This window comes from Podarcis filfolensis, assembly GCF_964270895.1.
Source record: "Podarcis filfolensis genome assembly, chromosome: 9".
NCBI lineage: Eukaryota > Metazoa > Chordata > Lepidosauria > Squamata > Lacertidae > Podarcis > Podarcis filfolensis.
This window is the reverse complement of record NC_139610.1, coordinates 3,134,731-3,156,911: the sequence shown is the minus strand read 5'-3', so window position 1 is coordinate 3,156,911 and position 22,181 is coordinate 3,134,731. Positions and strand designations below refer to the sequence as shown.

The 22,181-nt window shown below is 45.1% G+C and overlaps 1 protein-coding gene and 1 long non-coding RNA gene across 2 annotated transcripts in view; both read right to left on the bottom strand.

Moving 5' to 3' along the window:
• The window catches only part of LOC310770353, a 571,729-nt gene that overhangs the window by 125,268 nt on the left and 424,280 nt on the right, over positions 1–22,181 (bottom strand). The gene's annotated exons all lie outside the window — the stretch shown is intronic.
• OTOP1 (otopetrin 1) lies at positions 97–20,656 on the bottom strand. The gene is made up of 6 exons (XM_083630442.1): positions 20,205–20,656; positions 8,888–9,024; positions 7,046–7,104; positions 4,551–4,681; positions 2,835–3,781; positions 97–1,149 (listed from the first exon to the last, which is right to left on the bottom strand). The coding sequence occupies exons 1-6, from the start codon at positions 20,632–20,634 to the stop codon at positions 979–981; spliced, it is 1,875 nt and encodes a 624-aa protein (XP_083486568.1). The 5' UTR covers positions 20,635–20,656; the 3' UTR covers positions 97–978.

Sequence of the window (22,181 nt, the reverse complement as noted above, 5' to 3'; positions counted from 1 at the left end):
AATTAGCTTTCATTATTTAGTAAGTTCACACAAAATACAAAAATACATATAACAAGTACAAAACAATTGTGGCTTCCAGTATCTAGCCATGTCTGTCTTGTGAAATGTTAACATAACATTGTTCTCCTATTTTTCAAACATCAAATTGTCTGCTCAACCAATCCAGACATTTTTTTAGTCCCACTGGTGCACGTGCTCTCCCGCCATTGCAATCAGCAAAACTTAAATGTGATTAAATGTGGCTAGATTCATGAGCTTAGCCAGGATTTATGTTGGGGGGGGGGAAACACCCCCTTGTCATCATCCTCTGTCTGGCTCTGTCTAGCAGATTCAAAATGAAATGTCTCAACAACAGTTGTTTTAAATTACTTTCTTTTGACCCCAAGTGCTCAGAAAAATCTGTCAAAATCTTTCTACAATTTCTACTTTTAGTTAAGTATTTTTATTTATTTACTTGATTAGGGAGGCAGCTGCCCCCCTGGCTATGTCCATGGCTAGATGATGATGATGATTACAAATCTCTAAGAACTCAGAGAAAAATGTGTCTATATACATTGAATTGGCAATGTGTTTTATTTTCTAGCAGGGGAGAAAAATAGCCAGGGAAAGGTTCAGTCTTATTTTCATTGACTTCGCCATATAGACAATGTATTAAATTCTTGCCTACATTGTTGTGGCAGGAGGGACTGATGAAGTATTAGGAGTTCCACCTTGGGTTGCCCCATATCCTCTTTTTCCAGGACACATCCTCTTTTTCATGGGTAGAGTCGTCATAGTGATCCATGGTTAAAAGTAGAAGTCGGCAAATGTGTCCTCTTTTTTGCTCTTCAAAATATGGCACTTGTCAATTGTCTGTATCTTCTTCATTATCCTTTCATTCAAACTGCACGCTCTACTTTGGCCAAACATTGGCTGCTGCATTCATGTTCTTTAGTCACCCATCCATCCTTCATTGTTTTTTTTTTTAAAAAATGAAATTCATGTTTTGCAAATGACCTCAAAAAGGGAAGCAGCTGAGTGCATCCGATAGAAAATGGAAAAAGGCATTGCAAGGTTAACCACCGTGATCCAAGGCTCAAATCCAAAAACCATTTCTTCCAGTCCATTGTCATACTCAGGGCGGCAGCCAAAAGCTGGTGGAATCCAAAGCTATGAATAAGAATGAAAGGAAAATAAATATAAATTTTAACATCCCCATGAGGTTATACAGGAAACAAATTTTAAGACTATTCATTCAAAATCTGACTCAAATTTCAGTTGTAGAATTTCACATTTTTTACTTTTGATTAAACTGATATGCTCATAGAATTCTGGTTGGCCTGTGCCAAGGACTTTTGCCTCAAAGTAACCTTGCCTGGCTTCCTCTCAATTTGCTTTTTAAAACTGGACCAATTTGGATCTGTTCAAGATTTCACATGACCAAAGGAAAGAGGTAATCATTATTCAGTTTAGAGTGTTTGGCTCCAGGGTAAAATGTACCCCACCTCCACTATACCCAGGGAGGAGTCTTCATAACTGCTTGATTTACATTCTGTCTGTGCTGTGGAGCTAGTTTATGCAATACCAACTCTGAGGCTACTTCTAGGTGACCTCGCTTTAGCCAGGAGTACAGCTAGGGAAAATTCTTAGATAAATGACTCTAGGCCACATTCGGAAGCGACAGCTGCTAGGAGTCCAAAGAATGGACAATGCCCAAAGGATAGCACCAGTATACTCAAGGAGATAGCCAAGGGCAAACTGAAGAGCTGCAAACCACAGCAAGGGATACTGGTGTGGACATAACCACACCAAACTCAGACCCAGACTCAGACCACTTCTCAAGAATTATCAGGCCAATCCCGAAACACTTTCTTCAGTAGGAGCCTGAGGATCCGTAATGCTTCTTCATAAATAATATGCTATAAATATGCCGCCATGATTATCAGTTTTTACTTTTCCCTTTCAGCTTTCAGTTGTGTCTTTCTCCTTCGTATAGCAATTTACACATTGATTCTGGAGTAAGCACTGGCACATGAGCTGATCTAATCTAGTGCTGGTTTGAGACTAGCCATTCCCTAATGCTGGATCCTATGAACCAGGGTGGGAACCACTTTTGGCCACAGGGCAAATCCCAAAGTGACCCAACTCTGCAAGGCTGCTCACATATTAATCGCCTGACATCATATGATGCCAAGTGCGAGAAAGGTTAATCAGGGTAGGGCAGGTTAACGTAAGTTCCCAACTGTTCCTCTGAAGCTGCTTGGAGATACTGAGTGGTCCTGGTCACTGCCAAAAGCAGCACAGCTTGCACTGAGCACCGTAAGCTGCTTTCAGACTTCCTGCATTTTATTACCACTGATTAAAACCACATATTACATTAAAGCCCAGTTGAAAAAATTATATAAATCCAATGTATGTAATCAAGGAAAAGACTTCCAAAAATTTCAATGTGACTTAATAACAAAGACTACGAAACTGAAATGTGACTTCTTCACTTGCGTTTGGCACTGAAGTGAAATGTGTAACCTGTGCATGAGCACATCACATCCCATTTCAATATGATTCATCGGTGAGTTAATCAATACGTTTTTCAACAAAGCTTTCAGCTTCCATAGGGATTAAACTTTAAATAATTTGCTCGACCTTGTTTGATTGGTGTTTTCAAGGCACAGTGGGAGACAAGGTTAGCAATGCCTCAACTGGTCTCTGCAGCTGGGCTTTTGATAGCACTCGGTGACTAGGGTCGTCTCTTTGATCATCTCTACAGATCAAAGTGCTGCTAAACTAGCTTTTGTTTGTTTCTAATCAGTTGGCAAGACTGGAATAATTGCCATTATTTTTGCATAATAACTTACCGAAAGATTACATAGGAACAAAAATGCAGCAATATTCTTCAGGATGTTTCTTTTGTTGTTGACAGAAGAATTTTTGCTATAAAGTGAGAAATCAGAGGTGGAGGGAGTGACTGGTGTGTTGCCTTGACTTTTGTCTTCATCTAGAGCATCACTTCCACTGCTCTCAGGCAGAATATTATTTCCATTAAACATGTATGGTGACTCTCCATTTTGAATGCCATCCATTCCATTATATATTTCTTTGTAAGAAGGTGCAGGTGAAAGAGTATTTCCATTGGACACAGTTAGTATACGAATTGTTTTAATGTCATCATTAACCTTTTCATGCTCACGGTGTATGGATTCAATTATAAAGAGGTTCTGAATATATTTCTCAAATATAACAAGTATGGAAAAGGGCAGATTATACCATGTATATGTAGGGTGAGAATCAGCACAAATAATTGCAAGGATGGAACCCCAAGACAGAAGCCAGGATCCTGAAGCAGCTCCAACCAGTAAGTCTGCATCAAGTTTCCTAGCTGGGTTTTTGGAAACATCCAATGATTTTTCTTCAAGCCGGTAAATCAGAAGAGCGACTATCCCAGCTGCACACATCATTGTCAGTACTGCAATACTATACAAATAAAACATAATAAGTCCTATTTCGCTCTTTATTTTTGAACGCCCTATCTGAAACAAATAGACAACAACAATAGCTATTGTTGTGGTGAACACAATCAGTCCTAAAATGGCACCCAATGTTTTCCCTTGAAACTTGAATGTTATCTTGTGTTGCTGAAGGTGTTCTACTTTGCGTCCAATATTCTTCCATAGCACATAGAGCATTGTGGATGCCATAATGTGATACTCAATGTTGAAGGGGTACAGGTAATATATTCCTTGGGAAAATATGGAGCAGAGGACTGTTGTGGTACAATTACACTGTGGCTCATGATCATCCAATTCTAAAAAGAAAGAGTGAGACCAAGACATGAGATGGCATCACATTATAAGTATTAATTTTACCTAAACAAATTGTGAAATATCAGCCAAAGGGAGTTTGGTGCCTCAAGTAGCTGCCCAAGAGGGAATAGCTTTACAAAAGGGACAGCTACTTAGATAAAGCAAATACCAAGTTTATAAAGACAGAACACAAAAATGGCAAAGATCAAGGCATGATTAAGCTCACTGAGTTCAGTGAGAGATACATAAGCACATTTTTTGCACCAATATTGAAAAATTTGCACCAATATTGAAATGGTTACATGTTTTAATCATGATGGGTGCAGTTTTGGGGGGGGGGTATCACTCCTTCCTGTTAAAGTCTTTGGCCCAGGAAGAGACAGTGAAATACTGGAAGCAAGCCACTGGCTGTGCAGGTGGTCTCATCAGGAAAGGTTTGGTTTCTTGGACCATGGTCTTTTCTTCCTTGAGGAAGGACTTCTGGCAAGAGATGGGTTGCAACCTCACAGAAATTGACAAGAACACGTTTGCTAAGAGTCTTGCAAACCTGATCAGGAAAGCTTTAAACTCAATCCTGAGGGGGAGGGAGACTATATTACAGATGACAGGGGAACACCTGATACTAGGGATAATAGTTTCATTGATGCACAAGATACTGAGGTGGTGCTACAGCAACTCACTAAAGGACACAAACTACAAGACTTTAAAACAGAATTGGGGGAGGGGTAGCCAATGTAGAGAAGAGAAATTATAGCAAAAAAATTATCTTACCTATTGTTATGTTTCCAAATCCAAGAGTGATTAACCTTTCCTTGTGTTCATTAAGTTGATGCTTTGATTCTGTTAACACACCATTTGTCCACAAAAGCAAATTTGTAAATACAGAATGGATCACTCCAAACCTAGAAAATAAATAAAGCAAATAAGTTATTGACAACAGTGTATAAAACATATCAGTGAAGTATTTTATTTTCCAGTATTTATTATTGGTGAACAAGTAAAGAACACTACAGTCTATGTGTTTCACCAATCTTTCCCTGTTTACATGATGTAACATAGAAAATAGTATGGCTTCAAATTATACCTGTCCACCTATTACAGATTTGCACATCACTAAAAGTTGCATATAGGTAGCCTGTGAGAATTTAAATATCCTAGGGATATTTGACAGCAGGTTCTCATCAGCAAACTACAATTCCCAGGACTCATGAGAGCAGCTAGGACAATTAACTGGTATGAAGCTGAAATAACTTTTTTTTTAAAATATTTTATTAAGGATTTTCTTGTTTTACAGTGTAAGTGTAATGCCTCGTGTGTTTTTTTCTTCCATGTAACATTTTTACAAATCTGTTTCATTTGATGAGGCATTAGGGAGAGAAGAAAAAGAAAAAAGAAAAAAAAAGAAAGGGGGTGGAGGGAGGGGAGATGAATGGGGGTGGGGTCGGGTAGCGGTGTTTCTGTTATGCTTAATGTATGTAGAGTTTGGTGTCAGCGTGCTTGTGTTGTTCACTTGTGTTCCTTTGGTGGTGAGAGAGGTTGGGGTTGGCCTAGGGTGTGATTGTTTGTTTGTGATTGGCTGTGGTGATCTTTGTTTTTGTGTGTGAGTGAGGTGGGTGGGTGTTTTGGATCAGGTTAGCCATATTGATTTGTATGCTGTTGGTGGATTATTGTCGTTGTCCTGTTGGGCTGTGTATGTGATAAAGGGGAGCCATACCGGGGTGAAGGTGTCTTCTTCAAGCTGAAATAACTTTGTAATATACAGTAACTCTCCAAGGAGAGAGGGTTTTTTTTTTTTTAGTCCTCATTTAATTAAAAAAAAAACTATCAGAGTTGGGAGATAGATCCCGCCCCTAATCCTTGTTTATTGTGTCTCCAATCAAAGCATGCCATTCTCTACATCAGGCTTCCTCAGACTCGGCCCTCCAGATGTTTTGAGACTGCAATTCCCATCATCCCTGACCACTGGTCCTGCTAGCTAGGGATCATGGGAGTTGTAGGCCAAAAACATCTGGAGGGCCGAGTTTGAGGAAGCCTGCTCTACATGGTACATCTCCACCCACCTAACCAAAATTAAAATGTTATATAACCTGTTCAAGTCTTTGAGGACAGATGGAGCAGAAAATATACTAACTCACACTTCAGTACTAGTTTTCAGAGATGTCAGCATGCCTGCTCACAGATGGTAGTTAAAGGACAGGGTTCAGTATTATGCCAGACAAATAAATATAATGCTTTGCTGAGATAATAATAAGGGATTTTGGTGTTTCATAGGTGGGAAGGAATGCTTACCCTTAGCATTGCTATGCTGGTGATAAGAAGATTGCAGAAGGCCTGCCAGTTTCAACAACTATTCAGAAGAATACTGGTACACAGAAGCATGCCTATGATGCCAGATCGCACTATTAGGGTCTGAGATTCTGCCTTTCAACCTGAGCTGAAGTGCTGCTGTCTGAAAAGGTATTCTGTGAGCTTTGGAGAAGTGCTCAACAGTGTGAAATGCGCCACTCTTCCCCAGAACCTCATACAAATTGCAATTATTGGAAGGACAAATGCCCCCCATAATTTCCAGTGGAGAAGGAAATTACTACAACAGTTTCCATCTGTCACCAGAATTAGAGAACATTCTGACCCCTCATAGAGTTGTAAATAGAACAGTTTTTAAAAGGGAAATTTAGAACTGCCCAGTGGTGTGTGGCTATAATTTGTGCAGCAAGCAACCTACAACCTATTTCTGTGTTTTCTTCCTAAGTGCTTGAACACTTTCTTGCTTACAGTGATACTCCATGGTATTTAGAAGTCCCCACAGAGTGGCGAACATCCTCAGAACTGGGAATCGACAGCACCAGTGCAGAAGAGTGTTATAGTGAAGCTTCTGCATGAGGCAGCATGAATTACAACAAAGCTTTATTTGGAGTAAGGGATGTTTTAAAAATGAAAAAGAACAAGAGAAACAAAGAGCAGAAATGTGATCACGGTGCAACAGAATCAAGGCAAGTTCTTCAGGGGACCAAGGGAGAGATGAAGCAGCAGCTTCTGTCTCCCATGGAAGGACCACTTCAGGAAATGAGAATGGACAACTGCTGGCATACAAATATTAGGTTTCTGGGGGTCCTTCCAACTGAGGATGCTGTAATTTTATTTTAAAAAATCAAAACAGAGATGTAAACTATTATTTCCTAAACATTAATATAAACATTTTCAGTACCAGTAGTTTCTCACTGATATTTCCCAGGTTAAAAATATAAGGAAGATTATATTCATTTTACCTCTCCAACATTTTGAAGGATTGGATAATATCCTTTGCATGGGACCATAAGAAGTATACCTGAAAACATATATGAAAAAATAATTGGGTCATTTGGGAAAGTGGTACTATTTGCTATGAACAAATAAGATATGTCTGGGATGAACACCAAAGGAAAATGTGCAAGAGATCACAGGAATCCAGATTTACTTAGGTGTAAAGCAGCTCACTGCAGCTAACCCAATGACAGGACATTTTACTTAAGCCCTATGCAGATGAACTGCTCACACATTCTGTCAACATGTGAGTTGGGTCACATTATTCAAATTCTTTGCTATATAAAGACAATGTTTTGTATTAATTCAACTCCTCCTAGCCACTTCAAATAGACAGTACCAAACTGAGGGTCAAGTACAAGGATGTATACACCGGGTTCCCTCCTGAGTGTTCTGGTTATATATGCTGTAGAACCAGATGTGTGCTCTGTAATTTATTTTGTTTGATCATTTTAAGGCTGAGAAAAACAAGCAACAAAAGACTGAGACTAAAGGGCCATGGGAAGCATTGCAGTTACAAAAGGGGTTTGGGGGAAGACTGGGAGCCTTTGTTTAGTTTAGCTGTTTCAGACCCAAACCAGTAATAGGAGTGTTATTCTCCTTGCTTCAGGTTCTTAGATCATGCCCTTCACTGTGATGTTGCAGTATTTGCAAGAGGTGTATTATGTGGCAATTATATATGGTTGTATCTCTCCCCCCTTCCTCTGTGCAGCTCTACAGTATATACGGAGGGGCTTAGGTTACCTCTCTGCTTCAAGGTTGACTGCATACAGAAGGAAAGGATATTTGTGTTGTTCTCCACAAACTGCATATACAGAAGGGCAAGAAACAAACTGGCTCTCTGTCTGAAGCAGGAGACCATTACTCCACTCTATTTGCTGGGAAATCTGGCCAGTTGCCATTTTCTGCTTCATTGCTAAATATTACTTTGTCAAATTAAAGGTTTCTCTGTGTGTAAAACGTTTTGAATCCAAATGTACTAGTCACAGTCAAGCTAGCAAGTGCCTAGAACCAGAAAAAAATAGTAGATGACTTTTCACCATAAATTTCATTTAAAAAATTTCCCTTACAGGCTAGTATTTCACAGCTGTCTTTGTGCTGTTTGAAAGGGACTTATGTCCTTTGAAGGAAGAGAAGATTAGAAGGGCCAGTCAACTGAGCCAATGAGACAATGTCTTAGGCAGCGGTGGCAAAATAGTTATTAAATTGTCCCCCATTTAGAAAGAAGATTAATGCAGCATAATTAGATGGCTTTAATTAAAGAGATTTATAACAGTTTTCATCCGAGGCAACATTTGAGACATAGCTAACATTCAGCGTATATGTTTAATCCATTATTGCATTTTTATGTGTACATTTGTAAGTGCGGGAGATTTGTGTTTACGTACCCACCCTACACTGTATAATGTTGATTCGCTTGCACAAGAGGCATTGAAAACCAAACATATTCTGTTTGAAATGGCAGCCCCGTGAACCTGAGAGCACGTTGCATTCATCACGTTCAAAAGTAACCATGTTTAAGCCAGATTCTGGTTGTGGAAAATTCTGAGACCTCCCTAGAATCAAACAGAGGGAACTGGAGGGAATCGTGGTCAAACAAACAAGGACGCAGGAGCTTCCAGATTTCTCTGCCTATCTCTTCATAATTCTTAATAGTTCTAGCCTGGCTTTTGCTATTTGTCACATGGTGAATATTGAGCAAGACTTGAAGATGGTGGGTTTTTTTGCTTTGCTTTGGGACTGTGCTGCACTATCTGAAAAACACAAGCACACAGACAGGAATAATAAAAAAAACCCAGTGGTTTTACCTGCAGCAGTGTATGTACTGCATGTGTGGCAGGAAAAATCCCTTCCGTGACTGATAAGCAATCTGAATATCCAACAAAGTATCCAATTTTGAAAGAGTCCATAATTAAAGTAATCGCTGCAAACAAAGTAATTGCACCTGAAATAAAATTAAAAATATTATAAAATGTCATTATGAGGGCAACATCTTTATATGCTACAGACAACAAATTAGAAGAAAAACACTAATAGGAAAATTAATGTGAAGATTCCTTAAGAATGGATGTGTTTGATCTTCTTGCAGGCCTTAAGAGCCATGGACTGCAAGAAGATCAAACACATCCATTCTTAAGGAAATTAGCCTTGAGTGCTCACTGGAAGGACAGATCATAAAGCTGAGGCTCCAATCCTTTGGCCACCTCATGAGAAGAGAAGATTCCCTGGAAAAGACCCTGATGTTGGGAAAGATGGAGGGCACAAGGAGAAGAGGACGAGATGGCTGGACAGTGTTCTCGAAGCTACCAGCATGAGTTTGACCAAACTGCGGGAGGCAGTGGAAGACAGGAGTGCCTGGCGTGCTCTGGTCCAGGGGGTCACGAAGAGGCGGACACGACTAAACGACTAAACAACAACAACAACAACGTGAAGATAGTGACAATGTAAAGAAATAAACCTCTCACGGCTGTGGACCCTGTGTTTTTAACATTTTATGACTTGTAGTTTTATTGTATGGTTTTATGTTTTTATTGCTATAAACTGCTTGGATTTTTTAAAGCTACAGCAGTATACATTTTTTTTTAATAAATAAGTAAACTCTCTTTCCTGCTGCCTCATTCAACTCTGAACCATTAACAGGCAGTGGCACTGCAGGTAGGAAGTGGCTTTAACTCTGTTATTGTTATTTAGAGCAGCATTTCTTAACCTGCGGATGGATTGCAAAGTCTGTGCAAGTAGGTTGTGGCTGCTTATGTACAGGCAACTCCCCCTTTGTGTGGGGGTTGCATTCCAAGGCGCTGCACACCCTGGTGGGGTGTGCTTAAGCCTGCCCCCTTCCGCTTCCGCACCTGCCCCACCCTGCCCCCCATTCCGCCCCCTTCCGGCCCCAAAACTTGTGTGCTTTTGTGGTCTCATGCATGCCAAAAACCTGCAAATTTGCCTTTAAACTCAAAATAATTATTGCTTGCAATCGTCAACTGGTATGACGGATAGCTCTTACAGCTTTTGTTTTGTTGGCTTATTGTAATATTGTATTAGCACTAGCATTCAAACATTGGAAAGGCTCAAACTTTCCAGTTTAGCACTTGGGAACTACTCTCTGGCAGCTGGTGGGAGATCCAGTCACCATTTGCCACAAGGTGCTCATTGGTGTTAGGTAATTTTTTGCTTGGATGCATCAAGCAATGATTATAAAATAGGAAACTTGCCATTAAAACTGGGAAAGTGCTAAGGTCCAAAATTAATGTGATAATAAATCAATGGCTCACCATACTATGTAAATTTGGACTTGTGGGCTACCATGCAGGGGGGAAAAAGTTGGGAACCGCTGGTTTATTACTCTCAGAGCCGTCTTTCCCATAGGGCTTAGTGGTGCGTTGCGCCAGGACACCAGCCTCTCAGGGGTGCCCCAGCAAGTGGGGGAGCTGCACGGCTTTGCCAGTGGCCTCCCCTTTCCCTGCACGCCCGCCAGCTGCGCCCTGTCAACCATATGGCTGGCAGCCATGCCGCTTCCCTCCCAAGCCTCTACGGGGATCACTCTCCTCCCGAGGAGGTTTGGGAAGGAAGCTGCGCTCTCCTCCCATGGAGGCTTGAGAGGGGCACAACTTCACTCCCAAGCCTCTGCGGGGATCACTCTCCCGCAGCAGCATGGGGGAGAGTTGTGCCCCCATCCCCCATGGCTGGCAGTGTGCAGCTACAGCCACCCCAACACTATCCGTGGTAATTAAGGGGCGCTGGGCGGATATTTGCGCCCCGGCACCGCATCTGCTAAAGACGGCCCTGATTACTCTATTTTTTAAAACTTATCAATCGCTCCAGTCTCTTAGGATCAGGAGAGCTAGAAATTGAAGTAAACCAAATTTAAATCCACAACTCATTTTCATATGTTCATTGGAACATAATTACCCAGGAGTAAATGTATGATGGATTACAAATTGAGGACAAATTAAGCCAGAAGTCCTTAAGCAAATAGAGCTTCTTTGTTGGCTACCACCCACAATCCTGTGCAGTTACCTGGATGTTAGTCACAATAAACACAGTGAAATTTACTTATCAGTAAACATGCATTGTAAATATATTAATCAGGACTTGTACTTGCACTGGGGGATTTTAGGATATGGAGAAAGACTTGCTGTGCCAGAAATACACCTCTGTACCACCAGCAAAACTCTGCTGATGGAGAGACCAAAACAGGGGTGAGAAACAAACAAACACCACATCCTATATGCCTCCCAATAGTGATTTTGCCTTTGATACAACATTAAGCCAAGTTAAGAGGTGGCAGAAACAAAAAACCACCCATTGACCTCAATGGAGCCCTAGGTAAAGGTACCCCTGACCATTAGGTCCAGTCATGGCCGACTCTGGGGTTGCGCCGCTCATCTCGCTTTATTGGCTGAGGGAGCCGGCGTTTGTCCGCAGGCAGCTTCCGGGCCATGTGGCCAGCATGACTAAACCACTTCTGGTGAACCAGAGCAGTGCACGGAAATGCCGGCTACCTTCCCGCCGGGAGCCCTACCCCCCACCAAAAAACCAGTTCCCCACTTCTCATATTCCCTGCATATTTCCATCACAATAGATCAGACAAACTCTGTACTCAACCACAGTACTCCAACAGCAACATAGTGTATTATGTATTTATTTATTTAGTTTCATAAAATTTCTACACTGCTTGATTGAGGGGGTTTTACAAAGCAGCTTACAAAAGGATAAATCAAGAAAATCAAGAAAAAAATTACAAGAGCACTTAAAAGCATGCAAAAGTTTGAATACCAAAACAGATTAAAATTACCAAAATACTAAAATTACTAAAACAGATTAAAATATTGAACACCAGCAGGGAGACATCTAGTTTTAAAAGGAACACTGAACAAATACAGGAAGGGCAGATTGCTAACACTTGTCATTGCCAAAAAGTTATTATAGGCGCTCGGTCTCAATACTCCAAACATAAACTTCCAACAGCAACCCCCAACCCACTCTTAGAACTTGAAAACAAAGACAAAATAGCCCTCCAGCTAATTGCTGTGAAAATCCCACAATCCATGCCATATTGTAAACTGCTCTGTGATCCTCAGATGAAAGGTGGTATAGACATTTAATAAATGATAGGAAGATAATAATATATTCCTTGGCTAAACACTCCTTCAATCATAACAGCTAGAACCAGTGTCCGCCTTTGCCACACATTCACTACAGACACCTTAGGAGTGGGGATTAGTTAAATTTACAGCCAATCCATGCTCCCTGAACATCAAACAGAGGATTGGCTTGAATGGGTGCAAAGGAATGCAACATCCTGTGTTCACCTCCAGCCAGACCATCCAGAAGCAGAGCTCCCCTTTCTACTCAACAGACACATTCGGCACACATTCGGGGTTGGGGAGTGAAAAAATTATTTCTACTCCCATCCAGCAGAGGTCAAGGTAAATAAGAAGGGTGGCTTTTGGATCTCAGTGAAGTGGGACCAAGATATTTCACTCCATCTCTACTCCTGAAATCATGGAGCTAAATGTATGGCTCAGGGAAAGAATATGGGCTGACTTGCCCTAGAGCTCAAGGCAATCCAGCCCCTGCAATCTCTGGGGTTGGTCATCATGCTCACTCTTTCTCCACACCAAATCTACTGAGGAGGATCAGACTGCATTTGGAAGATATGAGCCATGGAGACCGGCTGAGCACTTTCAGCCAAACTCAGTCTTGGAGCTAGAGATTGTGAGGCTTGATCTCAGCTGGTTTCTCCTCAGCCATTCAAATCCCCTGGCCTGGCCAGCCATTGGCTAGGGGAGAGAGCGGGGTAGCCCAAACTGCTGCCACTATTTTTCTGCAAGGACGGGGTCTCTAACAATGGGGACTCTTTCTTCTCCCTGCATTAGGACAACAATCCATTTTATTATTTATTTACCACCTTTCCTCCAAAGAACTCAAGGCGCTGTCCCCCACACACTTTTGTCCCTGCAGCTCTGTGAGGCAGGTGAGGGGTCTCAGCATCACCCCAGCAAACAACATGACCATGTGGGGATTTGAATCTGGGTCTCCCCAGTCCTAGTTAAACCCTCTGCTCACTTACACCCCATTGGCTAAACACTCGCTGAATGGGAAAAGATGCCTAAGGGTTAGAATAGTTGTATTTTTCTGGGGACTATAAACACATGGCTGTACCATTTTGGGAACAAAGCATTATACTGTTAGCAACTGCAGTAAGAAATTTCAAAAAGGCGTATGTTTTGAAGCAGGAATAACTTCCCCATATCACCTTTTGATTTTCAGCCATCAGTTTATAGCTTCTTTCTGTATGAGTCAATGCCTTAGAAGAACTTAGGACTTGCTTATTGAAGTATTATCCTTAGCACGCATCTGTGCATCGCCAGAAACCTGTCATTCCATGCTAAAGGAAGAAATACTGTTAAGTAAAACTTGTTTGGCCTGCTCAACTTCCTGCACTTGTACCTCTCCAGCCTCCCGCCCTCCCCAGGCTAATAGCAGCTTCCGAGTAATTTACAGCATGGCAAAGGGCATAGGGGGAAATGGTTAAACCCCCTTCCCCAGGGCTGATCTTCAAAGTAGACCCAAGGAGCAACTGACTGTCATGGAAAATCCTAATTATGGTTTGCCCCCCAGATATTTATTTCTGCTGGTTCATTCTATTACATTTTACAACGCAGCAAGAATAACCTTCCTCAGAACGCCTTTGCTTTCTTTCTGCTACGTTTTGCAATGGGTTTCCTTATTTTACTTTTATAACTCTCAGAATTTTTTGAAAGATACAGTGGGTGCTTCCTGGGGTTAAGGACATGGGCTACACAGTCCTAACCTCACTTTCCTGGTAGTAAGCCCCCCTGAATTCAATAGGACGTATATTTGAGTAGACATAAGATAGGACTGTGCTGTTTCATCCTGACCTAAACACATTTACTCAACAATAAATATGATTCAAGCTCTCGTGGAGAAAGAGAAATACTTTTAAAAACATGTTGACAAATTGAACTGGATGGGCCTTCCTGTGATCAAGGCAGATAGCAGCAACCTGTATCTCTTTTTAGGCACTTATGTGCCTGTTGTGGTTGTTTAGTCATTTAGTCGTGTCTGCCTCTTCGTGACCCCCTGGACCAGAGCATGCCAGTCCCTCCTGTCTTCCACTGCCTCCCGCAGTTTGGTCAAACTCATGCTGGTAGCTTCGAGAACGCTATCCAACCATCTCGTCCTCTGTTGTCCCCTTCTCCTTGTGCCCTCCATCTTTCCCAACATCAGGGTCTTTTCCAGGGAGTCTTCTCTTCTCATGAGGTGGCCAAAGTATTGGAACCTCAGCTTCAGGATCTGTCCTCCCAGTGAGCACTCAGGGCTGATTTCCTTCAGAATGGAGAGGTTTGTTCTTCTTGCAGTCCATGGGACTCTCAAGAGTCTCCTCCAGCACCATAATTCAAAAGCATCAATTCTTCAGCGATCAGCCTTCTTTATGGTCCATCTCTCACTTCCATACATCACTACTGGGAAAACCATAGCTTTAACTATACGGACCTTTGTTGGCAAGGTGATGTCTCTACTTTTTAAGATGCTGTCTAGTTCTGCAAAATTCCTATCTTTCCAACATCCTGACCTAATAATTTAACATATATAATATATATCACGTATATATCATGTGTCTGTGTGTGTATGTAATTTACTTACTGTATATATACTGTATATAGTTCCTTACAGTAAGTAAATCAGTACAAATATTTGCTATACAAATTAGCAAACACAGGACATAATAACCCAAGGTATCAGTGTAGCTTACTTATCATGCATAGACTGGACTGCAAATGTGATATATTCTCAAATGCTCTTTCCAAGCCTGTGTTTTTTCCAGTTTAAAGCAATCCTAATATGACTGGAACATAGAATATTCTGCTGTGCATAAAGGTAAAGGGACCCCTGACCATTAGGTCCAGTAGTGGCCAACTCTGGGGTTGCGGCGCTCATCTCGCTTTATTGGCCGAGGGAGCCGGCATACAGCTTCCGGGTCATGTGGCCAGCATGACTAAGCTGCTTCTAGCAAACCAGAGCAGTGCACGGAAACACTGTTTACCTTCCTGCCAGAGCAGTACCTATTTATCTACTTGCACTTCAATGTGCTTTCGAACTGCTAGGTTGGCAGGAGCAGGGACCGAGCAACGGGAGCTCACCCCATCACAGTGATTCAAACCACCGACCTTCTGATCGGCAAGTCCTAGGCTCTGTGGTTTAACCCACAGTGCCACCCGCGTCCCGTCCTGTGCATACTTACTGCATAATTACTGATTTACTTTGAGTTGATACTGAACTCAATGTTAACTTGGTTAGAACTAGGCTGCAAGAGTACAGTTCTATGCATACATTTGTGGAATAAGGCTGCAGTCCTAGCCATACCTACTTGAAAGTAAATACTGTTTAAATCAGTGGTGCTGACTTATGTTCCACTGGATATGATGGGCTGCATATCTAGTTCAGAATAAACATGCACACGATGAAACTGTGGGCAGATTATAATGGTGCAATTGCACCAAGACCAACGCATGCAAGGACTCTTGAGTTTTCTTTATTTTCTTAGCTCTCCTAGAAGGAAAGTTATGAAGGAAAGTGTTCATTCACCTTTCAGTGGTTTTTAGCCAATGAGTGACATGAAGTATTTTATTGATGACTGATTTGTTTCTACACTGGGTTACAAGTATCCTGCCCTGAGCTTTATCTCACCCTCCAGTACACTTTTTTATCTTGCTTTAGCATCGTTTTCTAGTCCTTGGAATATCCATAGTTCCCTCCCTCCCTCTCTTCACTGAGATCAGGCACTCTCTATAAATTATGTTCTACAAATACTACTAAACAATAAGGAGGGTGTGTGTGAGTCCCCTCCCCCACACGACAAATGCAAAATGTGTAAACTTTGCAAAGAGACTTCGGCACGTCCCATGCTAATACTTGCTATGCAGTCCAGGCATTCATACACTGGAAGTGGCAAACCTACAGAGAACAGCTGATTGTGCACCATCCTGGCCTTTGCCTAGTCTGCCTTCCCAGACAGGAAGTGTGTGTTTTTCTGCATCAGTTTCTTTGACTGACTGATACCTGCCTGCAGCTAAGAGTGTTTGCGCTGATTGTAGTGTGGGATATTGCTTGATAGTGTGGGATAGGAAACACAGCTGGGTTGTGTTCCAGGGCCTGCCTTACTATAACAACAGGCTCAGCTCCATGCCCCCCCAGGAGCAACACCACGGGATTTTACCCTTTGGGTTGTCCCACAGGGGCAGGGGTGCCCCACATTGTCAGTCAATTATAGAGCTGTAGGCCATGTACTGTGGGAGACTGGCCTCTGACCCTCACCCAGGCTAAGAGCCTGGAGGAGGGGAAGTTTGGTTTGGTGGGGTTCCCCCATAGTGAGAGGCAGAGGGAGACAAGTTTTGGGGGATTTACCATCTACTTCCCGATAGTGTGGGATATGCATGATGCTGCACCTTAGCTTACAATCTGTAGCCCTAATCTCCCAGCAGCATGTGGCGGTGCATTAATGCATCAGGATGGGCAGGTAGCAGGGAATGGTGGAGATGCTGTCCAAATTTCTCTGTAGGTGGGAAGGAGTGGAGAGGCTGACTACCATCAGCAACATGTTTAGTCTCTGTTCCTTATTCCAGCCCACCAACTCCTCTCAAAGTCACTGGTAGCAAATTGACTGAGCCCTCTGGTCTGGTGGTGCTGTTGCAAAATGCCAGATCAGTCCACAGTAAGACTGGATCCAAACTACAAGAAAGAAGATTCCACCTAAACATTAGGAAGAACTTCCTGACAGTAAGAGCTGTTCGACAGTGGAATTTGCTGCCAAGGAGTGTGGTGGAGTCTCCTTCTTTGGAGGTCTTTAAGCAGAGGCTTGACAACCATATGTCAGGAGTGCTCTGATGGTGTTTCCTGCTTGGCAGGGGGTTGGACTCGATGGCCCTTGTGGTCTCTTCCAACTCTATGATTCTATGATTCTAAGACTATGCGCATCCACGACTTGACTGCAGATGAATGGGCTGATCTGGCCTGCTTAACAGAGACTTGGGGGAGTGACCTCCCTCACTGTGCCCAACTGGTTCTCAGTACTGCGCCAGCCTAGAATGGGGGAGTGGGGTTTTCAGGGGGGTGTTGCTGTTGTCCATAAGAGCAGGAAACTTTTAACACTGGGATGGACTTAGGAGGGTCTGCACCTGGTGTTGAGCCAGAGAGACAGATTGGGGAAGCTGTTGATCTACTGACCACCCTGTCGCCCAGCAGAATCCTTGACCAGGCTGGATGAAGTAGTCTCTGGGGTACTGATGGAGGATCTCATGATGATAGTTCTGGGTGTTATTTGCGCCCAAACCACCCCCACGGTAACTTCCTACATCATTCTCCTCCCACACTTTGCAACAACTAAGCACCCTTTTCACTAAGCCCAGTTATGAAGCCACCATCCTCTCCTGTTCTGCAGAACCTTTCTTGACCCTGCTTTCATCTTCACCCCATTTCCAAGCCTCCCACTCCCTCCTTTCATGCAACTACCTTTGTTCCCACATTGTCACCACCACCCTTTCCCTTTCCTCCTCTCTCTCTCTCAACTCTCCCTTACACAGAGATTGCCCTTATTTCCATGCCTTCTCCTCTCTCTTATTCTGCAGCCCCTTTGTGCACGCACTCCATGATGATATACAGTACAGTATCTTTAGGATTAATAGGGGCACTCACAAAATTTTCACTGTGGGTGCCCCACTGGGTGACCCAACATGGCACTTGCATGACGTCACACGGCAAGCCGAGGCCTGATAGGGCCCATGCACCCTTCAAAAGGCCCGACAGGCCTTTCAGAGGGCCCAACAGGACTCGTCATAGTCGCGGGAGGGTCCAACGGGGCCCATTGTGCCATATGACATCATGTGCATGCTGTGCAGCACCATGTGACATCATGTGTGTGATGCGCCAGGCAGCCACAATGTGGGGTGGAACCTGGTGTGCCTGTGTCAGCATGTTTAGTTAGAGAAGGTTAAGTTCAGTTGGAAAGTTGTACTTATGTGGGTGTTTGCTCGTTAATAAAATATATATTTAAAATTGCTACATTGAATCTGGAACTCCATGTTGAAGACCATGGGATCAGGAATGAAACACATTGTGTGAAGGTAAAAGGTAAAGGGACCCCTGACCATTAGGTACAGTCATGACTCTGGGGTTGCGGCACTCATCTCGCTTTATTGGCCGAGGAAGCTGGCGTACAGCTTCCGGGTCATGTAGCCAGCATGACTAAGCCACTTCTGGCGAACCAGAGCAGCGCACAGAAATGCCGTTTACCTTCCCGCCGGAGCAGTACCTATTTATCTACTGGCACTTTTGTGCTTTCAAACTGCTAGGTTGGCAGGAGCAGGGACCGAGCAACGGGAGCTCACCCCGTCACAGGGATTTGAACTGCCGACCTTCTGATAGGCAAGCCCTAGGCTCTGTGGTTTAACCCACAGCGCCACCGTGCGGAGACAGCTGAAAAGAAGAAGGGTGTTTGAGGACAGCAAGAAGGGAGAAACACTGAAAAAGCTGGCTGTTTTAAACAAAAACAAAAGTTTAATTAAAGCAGAGGTAGAGAGACACCGAGAGGAAAATGACAGCTTTAAACAACAGCAGATGTTTGAGTAAAGCAGGGATGGAGTAATACTGTTCACTGCGTACTTCACAGTTGGAGTATAGTTGTTGTGCAATCTGTTGTTGTGTTGGGAGTTTTTCTAAGGAAATGTCGTAGTGGGGGGAAAGGTAAATTGATTGTAGTAGCAATTTGCAGGGAAGGGTGATTAGTTGTTTTCCCATCCATGGGAGGATCTGTGGGTTCTGGTGTGCGTGTGTCAGGAATACTGCTGGTATAAACACTTAAATTGGATTTTGTTGTTGTTGTTCAAAATGCTCAAGGCAGCATACATGTTCTCTCCCCCCCCCCTTTCCATTTTATCCTCACAACAAGCCTGTGAGTAGGTTAGGTTAAGGGACAGTGACCCGACCAAGGGCACAACATGAGTTTCAAGGCTGAGCGGGGATTTCAAATCTCTTTTTGCTCAAAAAGGAAAAATAAGGGGGATAGTACTTATTATGGAGGTACTAATAAATAACCACAACAAATCATAGATTCACAGAGTTGGAAGGTACCCCAAGGGTCATCTAGTCCAACCCCCTGAAATGCAGGAATCTCAGCTAAAGCATCCAAGGCAGATGACCATCCAACCAAACATCCAAATGACTACATTGAATGATTTTTAACTAATTAAAATTTGAATTTTCCCAAGCATGATCATCTGAGCAAAATTGTTGTAAATCTTAAATCACTTTTAGTCCCCTCCATCTGAAACACCACGCCTGGTCTTGCACTGAATGTAGTATTTCCAGCTTAAGTTCAACAGCTGAAAGACCTACAGTAAGGTGACTCATTTGCAACTCATGAAAGTTGTTCTTTGTACGGTTTAGGGTTGGCATTGGAGGACAGCAGGGCTATTGTGCCCCTAACAGCTATGTGGCAGCCTGCAGGCAGGTATTAAACAGATGTCGCCTGCACACCATGATTTTAAAGAACATTTGCAACATAATTCCCCCCTCAAAGAGTTCTGGGCGCTGTAGTTTATCCCTCACAGAGTTACAATTCCGAGCAACATTTAGCAAACTACATTGTCCAGAATTCTTTGGGGGGGGTGTGCTTCTTATGTGCTTTAAAGGCATATAGAGTAAGCCTTTTGTAGTATGGAACGACAATTATAGGGAAAGCTTCACCTGTTGAAACTCTCTATTGGATGTTTTATTACTTGTGTGCGATCCCTGATTTATTTCGGGGCACTCCACCCCCCCCCCATTTGCAAAATAAGTTACGAGTTTGCATGTGACATAAAGCGCATGCAAATAGCATCCCTTTCCGCGGTGCCGCAGAGCAGCCGGCCGGCTAGAAGGCGGCGAAGTCCCGTTTTAAAGTCCCGCAGACTTCAACAGAAGGAGCGCGCGGTGCATTCTCTGCGAGCCGCGGAGCGCGCAAACGCCGCAGCCAATAGCGGGACGGGCCAGTAGCGGCTTGCGCGCGGGCTGCCCGAAGCTCCCCCGGCCCCGCCGCCCCCCGCCCCGCTCGGGCGCCCCACTCACACTTGAGCCAGCGCGCCCCGGCGTGCGTGTCCTTGTCCTGGATGAGCCTCTTGTGCGCGTAGCGGCGGCAGATGTACCAGGCCATCCAGAGGATCTGCAGCAGCATGAGGGTGATGAGGTAGGAGAGGACGGCGCTCTGCGAGAAGCCCTTGGCGTGCACGGCCCACGCGAACATCAGCAGCAGCCCCGCCAGGAAGAGGTGCAAGCCGTACTGGCTGCTCAGGATCTCGGCGTTCTTCTCCGGCGTCTTGCGCAGCAGAGCCAGGCGGCCGCCGCCTTTGGTCCCGCGGGGCGAGGGGGGCGGAGGGCCCTCGGCCGCCACCTGCTCCAGCTCCCAGCCGCCCTCCGCGCCGGCGCTTTTCTTGGCGCCGCTCTTCTTGCCCCTGGCGGGGGACCCCCCGAGGCTGCCCTCCCGCCCTTCGACGGCCATGGCTGCGGGGCTGAGGCGGGCGAGGCAGAGTCGAGGCGGAGGACGGGCTCGGTCGCTGAGGGACTGCCGCGCCACCTGTCAGGGCTCCCGGCGTAGGAATGGCCCGCGGAGTTTGGCCAACTTCCTCGCTCTCGACGGACCAGCTGCCCCTCTTGACCCGGCGCGCCCCTTTCGCCGGCCGGCGTTGCTCTCGGTGGGCTGGAAGCGCCTGGAGAGACCCTCCGCTGCTTTCCCTCAGGTCAGCCGGCTCCGTTCCTCTCGAGCAGCGCGGCGGCGGCGGCGGCTTCTTCCCCTGCGTCCCGCTCTGGCGCCTGAGGAGCCTTTATGGCTCGGCGGGGCCGTCGGGCTGCGAAGGGGTCCTGATGTCACTGGGTGGGGCGGGCGACGCGGCTGGAGCCCCGGGCTCTTCCCCGCCCGCTTCTGCCCCCTTGGCTTGGCACCAGGCCGGATGAGAGCAGCGCCGCGGGGCAGCCGGACCGTGACTAGCCGGGCGGGAATCCGCCCCGAGGGCGACGCGCGCCGAGCGAGGGCCGCTTCCCAAGGCCGGGCGGGAAACGAAGGGCATCTCCCGCCGCAGGAGCCTGCGCTGCGTGGAGGAGGGGAGACGCCCCCAGGCGCCCAACTCGGGGAAGAAGCCGGTGTCTCTGTTACTGTGTGCCTGGGGGGCGCCGGGCCCACACCCTGCTCCTTCTGGGGCAGCTTGTCCACCTTTGGTCCCTGCCCTGCACTCAGCTCTCACCCGAGGCTCCTAGAACGTGTCCGCAGGCGACCGTGGTCACACCCCGGGAATGGCTTCGCCTGGCCGGCTAAACCAGGTGAGGGGAGCCGGTGGGGCTCAAACCCTCGCATGCAGATCGAGTGAAGGAGACCCAGAGCGGGTTCAACGGTCAAGAAGGCGGTTTCTGCACCTGCTTCAGAGGGAAGTGAGGGGCAGTTGGGGGTCGCCAACCTGGGAAGGTAGCCCACCCAGGAGAAGGAAATCTCTGGTCCTAAATCTCCACTGCCTTGCGGGATATCTTCAGGAGGAGAAAGGGCTAAGGAGCAAACCCTACACAAATCCAGAGTGGAGTCCCGAGGACTGTTGAATGGAGCCTCGCACACCTCCTTCCAGCAACTTCTGCAGCCAAACCGGTGCCAAAGGTTGCTCTGGTATTGCTCTGGTTTCCTTTGGAGCACATCAGCCAGGCCAAGAGGTCTTGTCATCTGGGATTACACTGATGATGACCAGATGACACTGGCCAGACTTGCATCCCGGGAAGGTGACTTTGGTGCTGCTAATGCAGCAGTTTGACTTCGCCCCCAGAGGCACACTCCACTGTCTCTCAAGACAGACAGATGCCAACAATGTCTGTTCGTTGCATGTGTTTAGGTTAGAGGTTGGTCAGAACTAGGCACTATTGCTCGGCTGAGCGCCTCTTCACATTACAAGCACAGTCTAGCCTGAACTAAGTTCTAAGAAAGAAAGAGATATGCTGGGAGAGATTTCCATCCTGTCTCCAACCAGTGAGCTTTCTGCAAGGATGTCACATAGAGGAGGGAGAAAGGTT